Raw genomic sequence first — 23,134 nt, 5'->3', positions numbered from 1 at the left:
TTAAAAACCATCAACTGAAGAAAACTGAAAATAAAATTAAGATATATGTCTTAGGAGAGCATATGTTGTTGTTGTTGTTGTTGTAGTTATTATTATGTCTTTGTCATAACAACTGTTAAATCGTAAAACTATATGATGCTATTTGGCAAATAAAAGCACAAGCAGCTAATTCTACGATTAGGAGTTACCGTATAACATTTAAGATTGTTAATTAAAGAGAAAGGTGAGGAAGTCTTTGATAGATACAGAACGAGAAACCAACTGGAGGTTTTGATGTAGAATCCATTGACAATTTAATCGAAGTGGGAGCATCTAGTTTGGTTCATCAAATATTTCCAGTTTAACATAATTTAGACGATATGTGTTGACTATATATATTTATATATTGCAAAAAAAAAAAGAAGAAAAATTGACTTTTATTTTTGGAATAATTAATAGCGTAGTAGATTTTAATTCTTGACAATTAGTCACTGATTGCATATAACATTACAGAAATCAATAAATTTAATCACAATTAATCACACGGTGGAATCAACATAATACATGACTAATCTCCAAACAGGAAATTGACGTTAATCAAGTATAATTGAGAACATTATTGAAAACATAAACCAATAGAAGTGAGAAAGGATAAAACAAATATGCCATGAATGATATCCAAAGAGGGAAGGAGGACTGCAAGCTTGCAATGAGACCCATTCCTATGCATACAAACACAACTACCAATACTTCAGCAGAGTATTCCCACCTCATCTCTCGAGCATAAATAATTCCCAAAAGCACAGAAAATCCTAAGATGTTGTTCATGAAAACTCCACCATATATCTGCATTAACATATTCGAATAGAATCAGATAAAATTGTAAAATATAATTCTATTAAAATATTTTATTTTTCTTTTATAAGTCAACCATGCAACCAAACAAAAAAAAAAAAAAAAAAAAAAAAGGAATACAGAGATTGGAAATAAGAGAGACCTCAGAAAATGTCAAAGACGTAGTTCGTGGAGTTTTGTGAGTAGCAGCGGTGATGGCAGAAGTGGCGGCTCGAGCATTGGTAGCCAAAGGCACCAACACGAAGGAGACGAAGAAGGAGTTAATGCCAGCAGCTTTGGAGAAATTCTGAACGCTTTCTATAAGAGGTTCTGCTAAAACCGCCAACATGCAAATTCCAGCTACAATGTACATTATAGCTTTCAACCAACCCCAAATAGAGTTATCAACTCCTCCATTCTTTTTCTCCTCATTATCCACCACCTTATCAATTTCCTCCCAAGTTTTCTACATAAATACTTAACACTAAAATTTATTATCATTTCAATCTAATTAATTAAAGTTTTAATAGAGAACATAAATGAAGATATATATGTTTAATTTTTGTTTACTTACTTGGAAGATATCTTCTTGAGACTCATGATTTGAGGTAGTCGGAGAAGGTTTGGTGGTTTTATTGTCACTATTATAAAATGTATTTAGCCAATTTGCAAACCCAGTCACAAATTCTTCCTCGTTGATCAAATGGTCTCCACTTGTGTCCAATTCTTCCATCATTTTTCTAACTGCTTCCTCTGCTTCTTCACCATCCATCTTATTACCAAATTTCATACTTGCAATAACTTCTTTTAATTCATTTTGAGATATGAAATTATCTCTGTCTTTGTCTATTCTTTCAAACAACCTGTTTATCGTTTGGTGTAGAAATTGATAATCAGTCAAAAGAAAATTTAAAATGTACGTTCATTAAACTAACTCATAAAATTAAATTCTGAATAGGGATTCGAACTCAATATCATTGAAGATCGATTTAACCTTCTAATATTACGTATATCAGGAGTTCCATCTTCTGTTAATAGACTTCCCAATGCATTGCTTTGAACATATTTTTGTATTTCTGACATTAAATTCCTCTTGATTTCTCGTTCTTTTCTTTTATTTTGTATCCAAGGTTGAAAGACCTATATGCAAAACAGTCAAATAGTGATCATAAAACAAATCAAATATCATGTAATAAAAAGTAAAGAAAGATTATTTGAAACAAGTACTAATTAATTACCTGATGTATGTCACTTAATGATCTTGCAGAGTAAGACTGCTTATCCTCAGAACTCTCCATCTTACAAAGCCATTTTGTGAGGGCATTGACAAATTCATCTTGAGCGATTTTTCGATCGCTATCAAGGTCTAATTGTGTCATTACCTCTGCTATAGCTTTATTCATATCCACTTCTACTGTTTCAAATTTGATTTCAAGAAACAGTTCTTTTACTTCCGAAGTCCATATAAAATTGTCACGATCTTCATCTATTTCCTCGAACAGCCTGTAATATTATGCACATTTCCATGTTCTTATTGCTAATGAGCCAGCTATTATGAGAGAACTTTTATGCCCCTAAAATTAAAATGAATACACACACACACACACACACACATATATATATATATATATATATATTTAAAACTTATATGGACAAGCAAGCTATAAATGATTTGTTCTCATTTCTAAGCAATGTCTACCATTTCCTGACAAATTTTTTTTTAATTAATAAATAAACAAACTAGTAAATTAATTCCTTTATAATTCATTAGGTTCTGAAACTGTAAACACAGCCTAACAAAGTGATTTAAAATTAAGAAAATCATATCCTAAGGCCTTACCTTCTAATGGCAGACACATTTGGTGCTCCAGTGTTAGTTAGGACTCTTCCAAGAGCACGTTTTTGGACATGTTGTAAGATTCTAAACATCAAATGCCCATGTTTCACGTATTCCAAACTTCTTTTTTGAATCCATGGCTGGAATATCTGATTGTTTTTATCAGCACAAATATGTGAGTTAATTTCAGGACTCAAAAATTAACAAATATCAATTTTCCATTTTTGTTTTGTTTTTTTGACATAACAACAGCTTATTTCAAATATTGACCAGTTTGATTTCCAAAATAATTTTGTTAATTTTGACTACAATACAATGTCGGACTTTGAGCCCAATACACCAATCTTTACGGCCCATCTAAGCATTTGTTTTTCTAAAGCAAGAAGAGCTACGAACGTTATGCATGAATGTGAAGAAATTGGAGAATACCTGATAGCAAAAGAAGAGGAAAAGAAAAACAAGTGAAAAAACAAGTGAAATCAAGATTGCAATGCGTTCCACAGAATAGATTTGGAAGATATTGGGGATTTGCATTATGATAAATGGTATCACTGACAAAACCATGATCCTTGCAGTATAGCTAGTCTCTAAATCCGTAGTAATACCACAACCTGCTAATATTCAAAGAAGACAAAATTAATTGAGGTTGGTTTAGTGGTAAATCCACCACATCTAAACCATGAGATTATGGCTTCGAAATAATTCAATTATAAAAAAAAGATGAAATTACAAATGTATTCTATAAACATATATAGAAATTTATGACTGTCCAACAAAAAAAAAAGAAAAAAAGTGGTGCATTATTACCCCATCAATTTTTTTTTAAAAAAAATTTAATCAAACATTAATTTTATTGAAAATCACAATTATATTATTTTCTTTTTGGTGGAAAAATTTCATCTATATTAGATGAAATCTCAATTATTTTGGTAAGAGTCGCACATTAATCTATTACATATGTTGACCAAAAAACAAGTTTCTAATTTGAATGTAATAGATAAATAAAAATTAGGCCTTTTCAAAATATAAGATAAAAAAAATTTAGTATTCTCTCAGCATTGGGGAGTGGAGGTGTTTATCAGTCCAAATCTACTTAATTTGTGAAAAACTGAACCAACTCATTTACTAGTCAGTTTAATTTTTCAATCGAAACCAAACCAATCCATACATAAAATTTAATTCAAACCAAGTTTGGATTGGTTTAGATTATTGATTTTGGGCTTGGGTTTTTTTTTTTTAAAAAACTTTTGGACTTTTTGTTTTAAATTTTGGACAACAATTTGGGCTTTTTTTATTATATAAAATATATATTTTTCATTTTATAGATAGATTGTTTAAAAGAAAAAAGAAATAAAAAAAATTAATAATACATAAAAATATATAAATATTTAAACAAAAAATACAAGTTAAAACTTAATAATAATGATACATCAATTTTTAAGCAAATATAACAGCAAATATAAAATGCATAGATAGTAATATAAAATTTAAATACATATAATTTCATTATCTTTTAAGGTTAATTAGTTCGATTTGGATCGGTTTAATCAGTTTTTCATTTTAGAAATTGAATCAAATCGAACGATAATCAAACTTTAATTTTGAAAATCAATTCAATCCAATTACATTGAAAAAACCAATCCAAACAAATTGGATTAGCCGACTTATTAGTTGGTTGATTTTTTTGGTACACCCCTATCGAGGAGTGAAAACACAATTGAACTTTTAAGCATATATGAACTACTGTATATCACTATCCAATGAAGTGAAATTTCAGCTGTAATTTCGACTTTAATAATATATTAATTGAAAATTTCAATTATATTATATATATTATATTGTAGTAGTTAGAGTTGTCTTCAACTGATTTTCAATAATAATAAAAAATTCTGGTATATATATATATATATATATATATGCATGCAATTTGAAGTTCAACTCTTCAACATTAACGACAAATCGGAAAATTAGAAAATGAAAAAATAAAATAAAATAAAAAGGGCCATGCAAAAACAAAATGGAAATAACGAGGAGAGAGTCAGAGAGATGACTTGTCAATAATGATAGGAGTCTTTGCCAAGGTGTCAATGCTGTTGTGGAGACATTTGAAAAGTCTTGGCGGCCAGCAATAACACAAGTTCCCCAAAGCAGTGTTAAGACCAGAATTGATGATCCAGCCAACAAACCAACCCCAGTGAACACATATTCTTCTGCAATCTCTTTTTTGTTTAGAAGCCCCGAAGCTGTGAAAAGTGAAATTTTTAATAAAGTATATTAATTTGTTCAATAACTTTCCTCTTTACTATACATGTATATAAATTTTTTCTATTATATGGACAACTATATTGCCACATCATAGTAAGCGTTTGACAATATGAATTTAGATGTGGTCAGACGTCCACCGTAATATGGACAACATTTGCCCTTATAAGATTGGTATATGTATACATATATTGCAATATAATATTAAAGTTAAATCAACCTAAAAAGAGATTAATAAAAGAAAAACAACATTAATTAGCCAATTCTGATAGAATTGTTCATTAATTTATGAGATTATTTAAACATATAGAAGTGCTAAATTAGGATGAAAGAACCCGTTTTAATTACCTCATAGATTTGTACTTGTTTTCTGTTATTCGATCATCTGATAATTAAAATAATCACTAGTCATATAATGGTTACTTGTGGCTAAACCTACAAGGCAAAACCAACTAGTCATATATGTAAAATTAATCGATAAGCAAATTAGACAAGATGGAGAGATTATCCGATCGAGTTCAAGTTAGAATTCAATGGTCATAATAATGAAAATTGAAATATATATATATATATATATATATATACACAAAAGAAAAATATTGGTTAATTTGTTGCGTGTTTAGACTCTTTCAAGCAAACAAAATGTACGACTTTTTGCCATGGTCCATGGAAATGATGGATGTAATTAAGTATAGGTTTTTTCCACATGGGAAATTTTCCATCGCGTCTAATAGAGGCTACGCCTCCTTTATAGACTATTGATCAACAATTAAAAGACTCCATGACATATAAATTCAAAATATATACAATTGTTATTAATTAACACAGGCATCTTAATTGGTTTTATATCTATCTTTATATATACACAAAATAAAATATCATGAAAGTAATTAATCAACTTTTTGGGAATTAAGTTAATTTTGTAGCCAAATTAACAACAGTAGTATTTATAGCATTTCTTGCAGCTTTTGATTTAAATCAAACTTAAAACATGGACATTTATATTAAAGTAAACTGACTCTTTTTTGAAGACATCAATTAGCAACTGCTTTAATTTAAATACTTTGTTTTTTTTTGGGTGGTAATTTTAGTCATCTTGTGGGACACTCAATTTGGTTAAGATTGGGATTATTGGAAGCAGGTTTAATTAGCTAGATTAAAACCCATTAGCTAGCATTTAACAAGCAGGCCAGGTTTTCAGCATAAGTTTTATAAAGAAGGATCAAATATATATATATATATATATAATGGAAATCAATAATTTCTATATGATATGTATGATAAAGTTAAGCAAAGAAATTAATAGCAAATTAAGCATACCGAGAAGAATCAAAGACTCAGGAAGAGCACCGAGGACATGGAACGCACTAGCCCCAAAAACACCAGGACCAAGAATCTTGAAAATATTCTCCCCCCCAGCGGCCACATATGACTCTCCATGGAACAGCAGGTATTCATACACCACTATCAGAAATACATGCCCAAATATGCTGTTCGAGCATGGCAAAAATCCATACATTTGCTCGCACTCCTCCTCTTCCGATTCGGACCCTTTCGGAAGCACGAGGAAGGAGGAGGAGGAGGAGGCTTGGTTGAGTCCCATATCATCTTCATAGTCAACGTCGTCGATACCATCCGAAACCAAGTAGGAATCATTGGACCAAAAGTCATTTGGTAGGCCACGGGCTCCTCTAACCTTGTGGATGTTTATTGCTAGTGGTACAAGCAGCAGAAGGAGAAAAATAAAACATGGTGTTTTTGTTATGCTCTTCTTCATACCTTCTTCGATAGCCTGTGTAGTTGTTTGATCATTAGCAAGAAGAGAATGACGATGGAGGCCATTTTAATATTATATATGTATATATCTAGCTTGATTTATTCAATAGGTTGGTAGTAAAGTTAAGGAAACTAATTATTAATATTTTCCTTTAATTGAACACTATTCAAGTCTATGAATCTTTGCTTGTTAATTTATAATTTCATATGGATTAGGTGAGAGTCTATTCGAATCTCATATTTGAAAAAAATTAATAATAATAACAACTAGACAAGTCTTAATATATATATATATATATATAGATAGATATACTAATCGAGTTTATGTGAAGATTTAATCCACAAATTCATCTTGCAAAGATCTGGTGACTCGAGCTAATTCAATGGATAAGTCTCAGAAGAGCAAAACGCATCGTTTCATTTACTTGAAAATAAAGAAGGGCAAAGCAGTCATTTCCAGTATACTGTAACAGAATAACGGCAAGCTACGTGTCTTAATCTGAGTGAGTCTTCATAATAAGTTGGACGACGTCGTTTTGAAGCTGGTGTGTAATATATATGCACAGAACTCTTTCTCTTCGAGTGTAGTAACAGATATAACAGAAATAACAGTCTTTCTTCAAGCTTGTGAACGAGAGAGGAGCTCCAAGATTCTTGTTTACCTTTTCTTCAATTGTATTCTTTTCTGAGTGAGAAAACATTTCTAAGTGAGATTGAGTGATTGTAAAAGGTTGAAAGGGTGTAGAAAGGGGCTTCGGGTTTGTGAGTGTGTTTTCTATGTGAAAACCTGTTTGTATACAAGAGGTGATAGTTTGTGTAACTACTGCAAGATCAATAAGAGACCAGAAGCTCTCACCGGAGCAACGAGGACGTAGGTCATCTTGGCCGAACCTTGATAAGTTGTGTTGTGTTTGTTTTGTTCTGATTTTCCAACAGTTTACTTGTAGAACTTTTTAATATTATTTTTTCTTCCATCACTCATATTTCATAGGTTTGATTTGAATTTGATTTAGTTAATTAATTAATTGGTGGTGGGGATCAAAACACATTTCTTTTGTGTGTCGTCGCTTGATGCTTTGGGGATAAGGCTAGTACTGTCTTTTTACTTGAGAATTAATAAGAGTCATATATATATATATATGTGTGTGTGTGTGTGTGTGTTTGTATATATTAATTGCTACCCAATATTCAATGGCCACTAACATCTAATTAGAGTACGGAATAATTATGAAGCTGCTAATATATGGTGAAACTGAGTTTTATTCTTATTATTTACATAGAATTCTTCTGGAAAACAAATTTTTGATAAACCTTTTGTGTAAAATAAAGATTGAATATCAGAATATGCATCTTCTATACATTCGTGGTCCAAAAAAGTTAGTTTAAATAGTTAAGTTTCGAGGTAAAAAGCCGAGTCTCCTTAACTGATGAAATTAATTGTAGCCGAATATATAGGGTGAGTTTAGGAACAGAGAAGGTTGAATATTTAAAATTTAGATTGAAATAGGATAACTATTAAGAAGTTAAAAAAAAAAAAAAAAAACTACCAAATTACCAAATGGGCCAATACACTGCCCAAATTATCAATGAGAATTACAAACTACCATTAAGAGGCAAACGAAGGAAGTAGAAACATATTAAAAACAAAGAAAAGAAAAGACCAAAAAGTTAACGGGTCAAGGAGAGCCTTGACGTTAAATTTTTGCTAATGATCTTTTAGGTGTTTTGGCGTTTGTTTTGATTATAGGGAAACAAATAGAGTTTTTCATTGTTCACATAGTATGAGATTTTTTTCATATTCTTTCAAATTCTAAACGGATAAAACAAAAATTGTGAATTCTGAATATTGGTTAAAGTTCTAAAAATAATGTATTAAGCTTTTTTTCTTATTAAAAGTTTTTCTTATTTTGAAAGAATAAAAACAAGGAGAGCCAGTAAATTGAGTTTACTACTAATTCCAATTAATTTTTAGTTTTTTTACATTCATTAGTCTTGGACATTGCAGAATCAAGAGCATCAGCAACAACAGAATGATGGTGTTTTTGAAAGCAACTTGAAACAAGAGCTTCAGCATCAACATGTCCATAACATTTCTGAAAGCAGTCGGAATTAAAACATCAGCAGCAAGAGAATGTTTCTTTGTCCAAAATGTTATTTTTGTTCTTTTAAATAACATGTTGTAACATAGTTCTGCTTTGCATATATAAGCTGTGCAATAGCCAACTCCTCTATAACAAAATGATGAAAAACATGCACCAACTAATTCAAATATAAGAAAAGTTCAAATCGATCAAAATGACTACCCATATTTTGATCACAACAACATGGAGATCAAAATTGCAAACAGATTTATATGTGTATGTATATATATATATATATATATGTGCCTTACTCTGTATTATGAGGTATCAAATCTTCGGACATATAAAACATCTAAAACACAATTACCAAAAAAAGAAAAAAAAACCTAAAGGACAGAACATAATGTTTAGATAACCTTAATCAAGAACAGGGTTGTCCAATGACATCTGAAAAGTTTCAATATTGTATTTTTATATATTCTTATAAAAAATAAAAATAAAAACAAAACAAAACAAAACAAAAAACCAAACGATAGAAACTGAATACTCTCTTTGGCCACGTGCAAGAAAACTGTGTTTGTGCGTCTAAAATCATATAATTTACATGGCCAAACACAAATAGTATAGCAGATTCTAGCTATTTTTTTGTTTGGGAGAAAATTGAATTGAGGTTTCGACTGAGTCAAGTATACCGTTTGTGTTTAGGAAATAGCAACTCAGTCAAAGATTATATGGGAGCATTATTGTACCTTGGCTATAATTTTGCTGATGTTTAAGGTTATAAATTTTTTGGTATCTAAAGTTAGGGTATTAATCAACACCTTTTTAAAATATATTCCAATTAATCGATATATTCAATCTATTATTTTTTGAAAAATTAATCCGAAATGATATAACATTAAATCAATATAATCAAATTTGATTAATTAAATTCTTAGTGAGTCTATTTCATCAATTTAATAAAATTTGTCTTAGAAAACCGACCTCATACATTGTTTAATTCATAAAAGTTATTTTTGTCTTTCTAAAATGATCTTATAAGAAGTACTATAATAATTGACTTCTATAAGTTAAATACAGGTTATTGATATATATATATATAAACGGTTCCAAAAGTCAAGGTCAATTCAGTATCCTTCACAGGAAAGCACTAGAACGCCATGACTCATGACTCGGTTTAAAAAGAAATCAAAAATTTTACCAAGTCATCAGTCAAAGATTCTTATGCCAATCTAATTGTCAGAGAGGAATGTTACTCAAGAATACGGGGACGATTCTTATGTCAAGGGAAATTCATCAGTCGAAGACCAATTCTAATTTTACAAAATTCAAATGTTAGAACAGGCCAACCTTTAACTTTCCCATACTTCGATGCCTTTAATTTTTTTTTAACTTGTCCATACTTTGATGCCTCTAATTTTTATATATACTTCTCCGCACTGTATATAAAATTGATTCTTTCAAAATTATGTTTAAAGTTAGGTTCTCATTTTATAGAAAAAATCTAGTCCCTTCTACAATAAAATTTATATATATTTAGATAATTCTACTATATGGAAAGAGCCTGTTCATTTGATATTGTAAATACCCAACTATAATTTTTTTTTTTTAATAATTATCAAGTGCTATTCAAGTGTACGTACTAAAATTTATGAAAATTAAATAAAATAAAAAGAAAAAAAATTAATAATCGAATGCTCATATATGAAGTGGACAGGTTCTCTTTATAAGTAAATTATATATATATATATATATATATATATATCTATATATATGTATAAATGAATTTTCAAGTCAAGGATCCTTAAAAAACCAACCAATTTTGTATATGGTACTTACGGTATGCAATGAATATATATAAAATTATACGTTTGACTACTAATTAGCCATATACCATGTGGTTTAGTTAGATAGTTGTCTTTATGATTAACAAAACCAATGATTTGGTCAGCATATGCCAGCTAGCTTATTCATACAAACTCTTTTAACAATATTTACTCCTCGATCACCTTGGAAAGTTTCATGAATGCACGAGGAAATTGCAGTGGCATTTGCACCATTTATACTATCTAGAATGTTTGACTCTTTAGTCAATTAATTGATATCTAACTAGCTAAATGCCAAAAAAAATAGAACATTATTTCTATGTTGACTGAAAACAAGACGTGTACTAGTTACTTTCTCATGCATGCATGACTATAAACAGGAGCAGAGAAACATGGCTATGGGACAATATTTTTGTCCATCATAAGGAGATAGAGAAAGAGAAAGACACAGACAATACTAAGCACAAAATGTACAGACTTTTCCCTCTCTACCTCTTCTTGATCTTGGTTCTGATATCTACCGAAAACTTCACAGCTGCTGATCATAAAATTGGTAGTGAAACAATGAAGGATGGGGGTGTTGTAGGCATATTAGGTGCCATTGTTGATAATACTAGCCGAGCCTGCAAAGAAGAGAAGGTAGCCATGAAAATGGCCATTGAGGATTTCAATTCCAACACAAATCAAACCTTGATTCTCCATATCATTAACTCCTATGGGGATCCCCTGCAGGCAGCTCTGGCAGGTAATTTATTGTCCTTCTAGGATTATTTTTAATTTGTTTTTTTTTTTTTTTTTTTTTTTTTTTTTTTTTTTTTTTGGGGATTTTGGTAATTTGGGTAACATTTTAATTGATCAATATTGCAGCTAGAGATCTTATAAGTAAGCAGCAAGTGAAAGCGATTCTAGGACCGCAGACATGGGAAGAAACGTCATTAGTAGCCAAGGTTGGGAGCGAGAATCATGTCCCTGTTCTTTCTTTTGCTGAAGATACTCCCAAATGGGCGAATGAAATTTGGCCATTTCTTGTTCAAGCTTCACCTGACCAATCAAACCAGATGAAAGCCATAGCTGCTATAGTTAAATCATGGGAATGGTTTCAGGTCACTGTAATTTACGAAGAAGGAGACTCTTCTGCAAGTAAAGTTTTACCTCAACTATCTTATGCCCTGAAAGAAGTAGGTGCAGAGATTACTCATTTTCTACCACTCCCACCTTTTGTATCCTCTTCTTTGCTGTCTGAAGAGCTTGAAAGGCTAAAAGGAAACCAAACCAGAGTTTTTGTTGTTCATTTGTCCTCTTCGTTGGGAGTGAGCCTATTTGAAAAGGCAAAAGGAATGAATATGATGGAAAATGGCTATGTATGGATCGCTACTGATCCTTTTACAAGCCTTGTTCATTCATTCAATTCCTCCATCATTTCCTCCATGCAAGGAGTTCTCGGAGTTAAGCGATACATTTCCGAAGATTCTGACCCTTTTCGTTATTTTGATAACAGATTTCGTAAAAGATTTCGCTTAGAACATCCCGAAGAGGACAACTATGAGCCTGGTATTTTTGCAGTGCAGGCTTATGATGCTGCAATGACGGTAGCTTATGCAATGAAGAAAAGCAGCAAATTAGGGGGTCAAAATTTGTTAGAAAACATTTTGCAAAGCAAATTTCAGGGCTTAACAGGGAAGGTTGAATTTAGTACTAACCAAAAATTACCTCCAGCAGACATTTTCCAAATCATCAATGTGATGGGAAAGAGTTATAGAGAACTTGGTTTCTGGTCTGAAAAATCAGGTTTCTCTGTGAGTTTAGGTGAAAATGCTAAGAACTGCTCTTCCATGGGAGATTTGGGGCAAGTATTTTGGCCAGGTGCACCTACTTCTACTCCAAAATGTTGGACTCCAACAAATTCAAAGCCATTGAGGATTGGTGTCCCAAACCTATCAACTTTCCAAAAGCTTGTGAAAGTAGAGCAAGATAATCAATTGGGAAATAACTTTTCTTTCAGTGGACTTTCAATAGAGGTCTTCAAAGAGACTTTGAAGAAACTACCATACAATTTTCCTTACGAATTCATCCCCTACAACGATGGCACATATGATTCTTTAGTGGAGCAAATACATCTCAAGGTAAGAGATCTACTTCTTAATTAGATGAAAAACACAAAATTAAATGATACAAACTTTTACTCATTGAATTGTACCTGTGTTTTTGTTTTAGAATTTTGATGCTGTAGTTGGTGATGTAGCTATTCTGGCCAAGAGACAGAAACATGCAGAATTCACACAAGCGTACACAGAACCTGGATTGATGATGGTTGTCCCCGTTCGACAAGAAACGCGTAATAGAGCTTGGTTGTTCATGAAGCCTTTCACAACATCCATGTGGGTTTTCATAGTACTTGTCAACGTTTACAATGGCTTTGTGGTCTGGTTTATAGAGAGAAACCATTGCCCTGAACTCAAAGGCTCCATGATTAACCAAATTGGAACTTTGATTTGGTTGGCCTTCTCCACTCTTTTCTCCTTACATGGTAAGATGATAATGATATATATATATATATATATATATATATATATATATATATATATATATATATATATATATATATATATATATATATATATATGTATAGATATATGATTTTGCACTCAAACTCTTCAGGGGGAATTTGATTATAATTATGTGTCTTTGATATATATATATATATATTTTAATTGAACATATTAAAGGGGATAAATTACACAGCAACTTGTCTCGGATGACAATGGTAGTGTGGCTATTTGTGGCACTGGTCATCACACAGACATACACGGCTAACCTCACCAGCATGCTCACTGTCCAAAGGCTCGAACCCACCATAGCCAACGTTGATATACTGCGTAGCACCAACGCTATGGTCGGTTATTCCAGGGGATCCTATGTTCGAAGTTATCTAAATGAAGTCTTGGGATTCAAGGACAACAACATAAAAAATTTCTCCACACCAGAAGAACATGCTAAAGCCCTAAGAAGCAGAGAAATAGCAGCAGCTTTTCTTGAAGTCCCTTTGGCCAAACTATTCCTTGCAAAACACTGCAAAGGGTTTGTCACAGCTGGACCAACCTATAAAGTTGGAGGCTTTGGATATGTAGGCAAATTATCTTTCCTTACAATTATTCCAACTACACACATTATACATATGTATCTATATATATTAATATATATAAACTATATTTTGATTGAAATGTATAGGCATTTCCAAGGGGTTCTCCAATGCTTCCCAGTATAAATGAGGCACTACTAAAGGTATGCGAAAGCGGGAAACTTCTAGAGTTAGAAGAAAAAATGCTTGCATCTGAGAAGTGTGAAGACGTGGATGAAGAAGGTGAAGAAAGTACTAAAAGTCTCAGCATCAATAGCTTTTGGTTACTGTTCATAATCACAGGAACCATATCCACCATTGCTCTGGTGTTTTACTTGTGTCTTTTGTATAAATCAAAGTTTGAGCAAAAAAATTGGATGTGGAGGTTAATGATGGTTGTGATGAAATACTGGGGATATGGAAAGGGAAGGTTCTCCAGAAGAGTGAGTGATGTTCCTGAGAGTGGGAGGAATTCTGTGGATAATGGATCTGATTCTCATGCACATACTTTAGTTTAGACAAACAGATCAAGCCCAAATTTTTGGCGACAAATTGAAGCATATAATCTTAGAAATTTTTCCATTTCTTGTAGTGTCTCTGCAGGATATGTTTAATTATTGACACATTTTATTGTTGTAGCATTTAACTCATATTTAGCTCAAATTTGTTAATGTTCTAATGAACCTGCTATAGAAGCCTGCTCTTCGGAAAATTTCAAACGGTATATATGATTTACAAAAGAAGCTAGCAGAATTTGTTCAAAGCTTTCAAACCATCAGTATTTATAGATATGTGAACCATTGTTTCCTGCTTTTTATTTCATTTAAAAATAAAAAAATAAATAAAAATTTAAAATAAACCATAAGAAAAAGTAAATTTCACATGTCGTGATGACGTCACGCTGACGTCTGCAGAATATGAAACGACAGGTCGTTTTTTGTCTTCCCTCTCATATCGGGTCGGGTTTGACCCTGTTTCACTGCAAACGGGTGGCGAGACCAGTAGTTTCGACCCGCCAATTCCTCGCACGTCCAGGGTCTATTTCCTGCCATTTTTGAGCCGTTTGATTCGTGTCTTTATGGGAAGGAATTTCCCCATATCAATTTGGCCAAAACCAATCTGAAGAACGATGCCCAAGAAGCTTATTTTTCGGCCATGAATTCACAATTTGGCACAAAACCTTATGGTCTCTGACCGAATTGAAAATTGAAAAACACTGCATTAAAAACAAAAGACATTTGCCCACAATGCCCAGGTCTCAATTCGATTTTCCATATATATATATATATATATATATATATATATATATTTTTTTTTTTTTTCTTGTGAACCCCGTAACGGCACCCGTTTTTTATTGTTATTATTAGTATTATTATTATATATATATATTTTTATGAAAGAATTTCAAGATTTGTATTGTGATACACTGGGTAACAAAGCCCTTGAAACAATTTGGTCGAATTTGTGACCCGATACTAATAAAATCTAAAAATTTAATTTCGATCAAGCCATCATCAATCACTATAAAAGCAGGAATAGCATCTGAATCTTCCACAATATAAAACACATAAAAATACAGTTTATGAATTTTATATATCTAGGCTATGATACCGCTTGTTAGTGCTACCATAATATAAACAACTTAATATACATAAAATTATAACATTATAATCACAAGATTTTCACGCACATAATTATAAAATTGTATTTAATTAAATTATTAACATTTAAGCGTAGTTATTAATTTATCAAATACATTTGTAAAACAGAACACTCTAACCTTTCTTCTTTATATTTTTATCAAATAGGCATTATAGATACCTCAAAACCTGCATCACTCATTATGTATATTGTATATGTCACTAGTGACTTCCCAATTTATCTATCTATATATACAAAATAATTAATAAATAATAATAGTAATAGTATAATATAATAATAATAATAAAACAGCAAATAAGCTAATTGGGCGTCTAGAAAGAATAGGTCTTTCAGTCCAAAGAACCAATTGAAGTATTACCAGGAGTATGTGATTAAGAACTCTACTGAAAAGTTCAGTAAACAAATCAATCCCATTATTAGTATAAATAAATCCTGTAAATAAGTCACATGATTATGACTAGTTTACACCAACAGTCGCTACCATCCAAAACCAAGTAGGAGTTATCAGACCAAAGATCATTTGGTAGGCCACGGCCTCCTCTAACTTTGTGGATGTTTATTGCTAGTGGGACAAGTAGCAGAGGAAGAAAAATGAAACATGGTGTTTTTGTTATGCTCTTCTTCATACCTTCTTTGGTGGCGTGTGTTGTTAATTGATTATTAGCCTGAAGAGTGACGATGGAGGCCATTTTTATATTATATATGCATCTAGCTTGATTTATTCAACAGGTTGGAAGTAAGGTTAAGGAAACTAATTATTAAGATTTTCCTTTATTTAAATATTATTCAAATCTATGATTCTTTGCTTGTTAATTTATAATTTGGGATAATATCAAGTGAAGTCCCTAAACTATATAAATTATAACATTTAAGTCCCTAAATTAATTTTTGTGACAATTAAATCCCTAAACTATATAACTTATGGTAATTTAGTCCCTAAACTAATTTTTTAAACAATTAGGTCCCTAAACTCCTTATAATGGTGCACCGTTAGTCCAAAATCCAAGTTTCCATCCAAATATTTAACAAAAAATGCATATGATTCTCACTTATCATTTTATAAAGGCATTGTATGTCATTTTGACTCAATGAACCTCTCATCTTCTTCCAAAATCTCCTAAATTAAAAAAATATTATAACTTTACTTTTAAAATTAAGAACCATGAGTTGGAATTCGAACAAGTCACCTAAAGTGAGTTGTAACCTGAAATGAGTTGAAATTAAATGTTCAGCCAGGTGACCTAAAGTGACCTGAATTAATTTCAACACACTTTAACTAGGTGTTCCAACTCACTTTAGTTAGATGTTCTTCATTTGGAATCTGGTCTAAAGTGATTCTTTCCTTTAGCTAGGTGACCTTGAGGTCTTCGCTGGAGCTTTTAGGTACATCGATGATTGCACCAAACGAGTCTCATGCCAAGAGCAATTGGGCTTTAAATGCCTTATAAAATGACATATGAGAATCATATGTATTTTCTGTTAAATATTTTGATGAAAACTTGGATTTTAGACCAACGGTGCACCGTCATAAGAAGTTTAGATACCTAATTGTTTAAAAAATTAGTTAAGAACTAAATTATCATAAATTGTATAGTTTAGGGACCTAATTGTCACAAAAATTAGTTTATGGACGTAAGTGATATAAGTTATATAGTTTAGGGGCTTCATTTGATATTATCCCTTATAATTTCAAATGAATTAGGTAATAATCTAATGGATTTTCATATTTGAAAAAAAAAATAATAATAATAATTAGACATGTTTTAATATATATATATATGTATGTATGTATGTATGTATGTATGTATATACGTACTAATAGAGTTTACTTGTAGAACTTTTTTATATTATTTTTTCTTCCATCGCTCATATTTCATAGGTTTGATTTGAATTAGACTTATTGGTTAATTAATTAATTGGTGGTGGTGATCAAAACACATTTCTTTTGTGTCTCGTCGCGTGATGCTTTGGGGATAAGGTTAGTACTGTCTTTTTACTTGAGAATTAATAAGAGTCATATATATTAGTATAATAGTATATATGTTTGTATATAGTAATTGCTCCCCAATATTCAATGGCCTCTAACGTCTAATTAGAGTACCGAATAATTACGAAGCTGCTAATATACGGTGAAACTGAGTTTTATTCCTATTATTTACAGAGAATTCTTCTGGAAAACAAATTTTTGATAAATCTTTTGTATAAAATAAAGATTTGAATATCAGAATATGCATCTTCTTTGTGTCGGTGGTCGAAAAATGTTAAAAGCCGAGTATCGTCAACTGATGAAATTAATTGTAGGCAAATATATAGGGTGACTTGAGAAACAGAGGAGGTTGAGTATTTAAAATTTAGATTGAAATAGGATAATTATTAAAAAGTTAAACAACAACAAACTATCCAAATTACCAAATGGACCACTACACTGCCATTGAATTACAAACTATCATTAAAAGGCAAACAAATATAATTCATATTTTATTTTTTCTATATTTGATAAATTTTTGAATTTAACAATAGTTATTGTATAAAAATATATATGCTTTTATTTAAAAGAATAACAATTTTTTTTAAAATTTTAAAATTTCTATTTCTATATTTTAATGTGGATAAACTTTAAAATATTTCTGTCACATTTAGATTTAAATTGATTATCACATACTAAAAATACATAAATAAATATAAAATTTAATTTTTAATTAATTTTTTTCAAATTTGAATGTTTTTGAAAAAAAAATATTTATAAAAGCTAAACCTTAATTTTAAGTCAATATTTTTACCAAATATATAAATAGGAATTATTAATTCATTTTCCATTTTTTATTCCTATGAATAATTATTCCTATTTTTAAAAGAATAATTATTTTTTACACCAAATGTTAGAGTTAAGAGTCAAGGAGAGCCTTAATATAAGATTTTGTTAATGCTCTTTTAGGTGTTTTTGGGTTCTTTTGATTATAGGGAAACAACTAAAGTTGCTCATTATTTAGATAGTATATTTTTTCTGTAGATTCTTTCAAATCCTAAGTGGACAAAACAAAAATTAAGAATTCTGAATGTTAGTTATAGTTCTACAAAATGATGTATTTAGCTCTTCTTCTTAATAAAAGTTTTTCTTATTTTGAAAAAATAAAAAGAAGGAGAGCCGTGAATTGAGTTTAAAACTAATTCCAATTAATTTTTAATTTTTACGTTCATTGATTGTTACTGTTTGTGTTTTCAAACTCTTGAACATTGCAGAATCAAGAGGATCGGCAGCAACAGAATGTTTCTTTGTCCAAAATTGTTCATTAATTCATGGGGTTATACAAACACATAGAAGTGGTAAATTAGAAATGAAAGAACCGTTTTAATTAACTTATAGATTTTTACTTATTTTGTGTTATTGGAAGATCTAGTAATTAAAATAATTCCTAGCTAAATAATGGTTAATCGTGACTAAACCAATAATTAATGGTCAATCATCCGAGTTCAAGTCAAGATTCAATGGTCACAATAATGAAATATACATAAATATACATATACGCATAATGTGTATATATATATATATATAGATATGTAGCATTATTATAAGATAAAAGAGAATATTTGTTTATTAGGTGTTTAACTGGACTCTTGCAAGCAAACAAAGCGTACCACATTTTGTCATGGAAATGATGATGCAATTAATTATAGGTTTTCTCCACATGGGAATTTTTCGTCGTTTAATAGAAGTTACGCCTACTTTATAAACTATTGATAAAAAATTAACAGATTCCATGGCATATAATTCAAAATATATACATTGTTATTAATTAATTCAGGCATCTTAATTGGCTTTATATCTTTATATCTTATATACACAAAATAAAATATCAAGAATGAAATTAATCTACTTTTTGGGAATTAAGTTCATGTGTAGCCAAATTAACAAACGGTATATATTGATAGCATTTCTTGCAGCTTTTGATTTAAATCAAACTTAAAAACATAAACATGTACATTAAGGTAAACGGCCTCTTTTTTGGGACATCAATTAGCAACTGCTTTAATTTAAGAACAGAGGTTGAGTAATTAAAATTTAGATTGAAATAGGATAATTATTAAAAAGTCAAATAAATAAATAAATAAATAAACAACTGTTTTGCGGTGTATTTAGAAGCAGGCTCGAAATGAGGCCCCTTGATGTATTGTCGAATAAGGAAAACGGTAATACAGTATACCAGATGGGCCAAATATACTACCCAAATTATAAATGAGAATTACAAACCACCATTAAGTGGCAAACGAAGGAAATAGATACATATTAAAAAAAAAAAAAAAACAAAAAAACAAAAAACAAAAACAAAAAGTTAAGGGTCAAGGAGATTAAGTTTTTGTTAATTCTCTTTTAGGTGTTTTGGCATTCTTTTGATTATAGGGAAACAAATAGAGTTCCTCGTTGTTTAGATAGTAAGATTTTTCTCTAAATTATTTTTGAATTCTAAGTGGATAAAACGAAAATTAAAACTTCTAAATATTGGTTAAAGTTCTACAGAATGATATATTAAGCTCTTCTTCTTAATAAAAGTTTTTCTTATTTCAAAAACAAAGGCCGCAAATTGAGTTTAAAACTAATTCCAATTAATTTTAGTTTTTTTACATTCATTGATTGTTACAGTTTGTATTTTCGAAATCTTGGACATTGCAGAATCAAGAGCATTAGCAACAACAGAATGATGGTGTTTTTGAAAGCAACTTGAAACAAGAGCTTCAGCATCAACATGTCCATAACATTTCTGAAAGCCGTCCGAATTAAAACATCAGCAGCAAGAGAATGTTTCTTTGCCCAAAATGTTATTTTTGTTCCTTTTGAATAACATGTTGTAATAGTTGTGCTTTGCATGTATAAGCTATCCAATAGCCAACTTCTCTATAACAAAATGATGAAAAACGTGCACCAACTCATTCAAATATAAGAAAAGTCCAAATCGATCCAAATGATGACTACCCATGTTTTGATCACAACAACATAGAGATCAAAATTGCAAACAGATATATATATATATATATATATATATATATATATATATATATATATGTATGTATCAGTCCGTTTATGGTGCGGTCGGTCCTCATACGGACCACAGTATTGGTGACAGTTTTTCATAGTATTGGTGACAATTTTCTAAAAAATCGTTGTTAATACTATAAAAAATCATCACTAATACTGCGGTCCTCATGCGGACCATTTTCACCATAAAATTTCCAATGTATGTATATATATATTTGTGTGTGTGTGTGTGCGAGTGCGCATGCCTTACTCTGTATTACTACTGTAACAAATCTTCGGACATATAAAACATCTAAAAAACAATTACCAAAAAAAGAAAACAAATCTAAAAGACAGAACATAATGTTTAGATAACCTTAATCGAGAACAACGTTGTCCAATGACATCTGAAAAGTTTCAGTATTGTATTTTTATATATTCTTATAATAAATTTAAAAAAAAAAAAACAAACAAACGATAGAAAGTGAATACTCTCTTTGGCCATGTGCTAGAAAACTTCGTTGTGTGTCTTAAAATCATATAATTTACATGGCCAACCACAAACACTATAGCTGATTCTAGCTATCTTTTGTTTGGGAGAAAATTCAATTCAATTTGCATGAGAGGTTTCGACTAAGTATACCGTTTGTGTTTAGGAAATAGCAACTCAGTCAAAGATTATGACAAAGATTATGAGGGAGGAATATTGTAACTTGGCTATAATTTTGCTGATGTTTTTGGTATCTAAAATTAGGGTATTAATCAACCCCTTTTTAAAATATATTCCAATTAATCGATATATTTAATCTATTATTTTTTGAAAAATTAATCCAAAATGATATAACATTAAATCAATATAATCATATTTGATTAATTAAATTCTTAGTGAGTCTATTTCATCAATTTAATTAAATTTGTCTTAGAAAACAGACCTCATACATTATTTAATTCATAAAAGTTAATGTTGTCTTTCTAAAATGATCTTATAAGGAGCACTATAATAATTGACTTATATAAGTTAAATACAGGTTATTGGAATATATGAATAAACGGTTCCAAAAGTCAAAGTCAATTCAGTATGCTTCACAGGAAAGCACTAGAACGTCATGACTCATGACTCGGTTTAAAAAGAAATCAAAAATTTTACCAAGTCGTCAGTCGAAGATTCTTATGTCAACCTAATTGTCATAGAGGAATATTACTCAAGAATAAGGGGAAGATTCTTATGTCAAGGGAAATTCATCAGTCGAAGACCAATTTTACTTTTCCAAAATTCAATGGTTAGAATAGGCCAACCTTTAACTTTCCCATACTTTGATGCCTCTAATTTTTATATATGATACATATATATATATATATATATATATATATATATATATATATATATATATATATATATATATATATATATATATATACAATTCTACCATAGAGAGCTTGTTCATTTGATATTGTAAATACCCAAACATAATTTTTTTTTTTTTTAATTTTCAAGTGCTATACAAGTGTATGTACTAAAATTTATGAAAATTAAATAAAAGAAAAAGAAAAAAATTAATGATCGGATGCTCATATATGTAGTGGACAGGTTCTCCTTATAATAAGTAAATTATATATATATATATATATATGTGTGTGTGTGTGTGTGTGTGTGTGTGTGTGAAGTCCCATATCGGTTGGAAATGAGAATGAAGTATGGCTTATAAGCGTGTAGATACTTTTCCTTTATAGATGCTTTTAAACCCGTGAGGGCTAGGTTATAAGAGGATCGCTTTGGTTGTAAAAGGATTCCTCAGCTCTAAAGCGGACAATATCTACATGCGGATGGATTGGGCTGGTACCGGATCGGTGTGCCACGGACAATATCTACGTGCGAGTGGATTCTACCGGATCGGTGTGCGCCACAGACAATATCTAGATGCGAGTGGATTGGGCTGTTACAGTTAGTATCGGAGCCGGATTGGGCTGCTACCGGATCGAGTTAGTATCGGAGCCGGATTGGGCTGCTACCGGATCGGTGTGCCACAGACAATATCTACATGCGAGTGGATTGGACTGTTACAATTAGTATCGGAGCCGGATTGGGCTGCTACCGGATTGGTGTGCCACAGACAATATCTACATGCGAGTGGATTGGGCTGTGGATTGGGCTGTTACATTAGTATCGGAGCCGGATTGGGCTGCTACTGGATCGGTGTGTCACAGACAATGTCTACATGCGAGTGGATTGGGCTGTTACAGTTGGTATCGATATCTACATATGGGTGGATTGGGTTGTTACAGTTGGTATCAGAGCCGGATCCAGATCGGTATGCCAGCAAGGATGCTGGTGAGCTGTTATAGTTGGTATCGGAGCTGAATCTGAATCGGTGTGCCAGTTGGACTGTTATATATATATATATATATATATAAATGATTGGACTGTTATATATATATATATAAATGAATTTTCAAGTACGATACTTACGGTATGCAATGCATATATATAAAATTATATGTTTGACTACTAATTAGGCATATACCATGTGGTTTAGTTAGATAGTTACGTTTATGATTAAAAAAACCAATGATTTGAGCAGAAGATGCCAGGTAGCTTATTCATACAAACTCTTTTAACAATATTTACTCCTCGATCACCTTGGAAAAATTCGTGAATGCACGAGGAAATTGCAGTGGTATTTGCACCATTTATACTATCTAGAATGTTTGACTCTTTAGTCAATTAATTAATATCTAACTAGCTAAATG

General features: G+C 30.8%; 2 protein-coding genes across 2 annotated transcripts; one reads left to right on the top strand and one right to left on the bottom strand.

Annotated features, from left to right (window-relative positions):
- Positions 1–442: 442 nt before the first annotated feature.
- LOC107432477 (sodium/calcium exchanger NCL2) lies at positions 443–6,890 on the bottom strand. The gene is made up of 9 exons (XM_048465180.2): positions 6,233–6,890; positions 4,702–4,893; positions 3,080–3,261; positions 2,654–2,799; positions 2,052–2,316; positions 1,808–1,953; positions 1,388–1,676; positions 977–1,279; positions 443–825 (listed from the first exon to the last, which is right to left on the bottom strand). The coding sequence occupies exons 1-9, from the start codon at positions 6,687–6,689 to the stop codon at positions 577–579; spliced, it is 2,229 nt and encodes a 742-aa protein (XP_048321137.2). The 5' UTR covers positions 6,690–6,890; the 3' UTR covers positions 443–576.
- Positions 6,891–10,966: 4,076 nt separating this feature from the next.
- LOC125418171 (glutamate receptor 2.7) lies at positions 10,967–14,437 on the top strand. Its single transcript, XM_048465179.2, has 5 exons — positions 10,967–11,340; positions 11,463–12,718; positions 12,810–13,122; positions 13,322–13,719; positions 13,824–14,437. Exons 1-5 carry the CDS (start codon positions 11,064–11,066, stop codon positions 14,229–14,231), a joined length of 2,652 nt encoding a protein of 883 aa, XP_048321136.1. The 5' UTR covers positions 10,967–11,063; the 3' UTR covers positions 14,232–14,437.
- Positions 14,438–23,134: the final 8,697 nt, after the last annotated feature.

The sequence above is a fragment of the Ziziphus jujuba genome, chromosome 11 (genome assembly GCF_031755915.1).
Source record: "Ziziphus jujuba cultivar Dongzao chromosome 11, ASM3175591v1".
NCBI lineage: Eukaryota > Viridiplantae > Streptophyta > Magnoliopsida > Rosales > Rhamnaceae > Ziziphus > Ziziphus jujuba.
This window is presented reverse-complemented; position numbering and strand designations above follow the sequence as displayed.

Excerpts from the sequence above, each read along its gene's own strand:
- LOC107432477 (XM_048465180.2), bottom strand. The coding sequence starts at position 6,689 with ATGAAGAAGAGCATAACAAAAACACCATGTTTTATTTTTCTCCTTCTG. Across the intron at positions 1,954-2,051 it reads CATTAAGTGACATACATCAG|GTCTTTCAACCTTGGATACA; the intron begins GTAATTAATTAG and ends TTTTGCATATAG. Across the intron at positions 1,280-1,387 it reads CTCAAGAAGATATCTTCCAA|AAAACTTGGGAGGAAATTGA; the intron begins GTAAGTAAACAA and ends GTATTTATGTAG.
- LOC125418171 (XM_048465179.2), top strand. The coding sequence starts at position 11,064 with ATGTACAGACTTTTCCCTCTCTACCTCTTCTTGATCTTGGTTCTGATA. Across the intron at positions 11,341-11,462 it reads CCTGCAGGCAGCTCTGGCAG|CTAGAGATCTTATAAGTAAG; the intron begins GTAATTTATTGT and ends TCAATATTGCAG. Across the intron at positions 13,720-13,823 it reads AAGTTGGAGGCTTTGGATAT|GCATTTCCAAGGGGTTCTCC; the intron begins GTAGGCAAATTA and ends TGAAATGTATAG.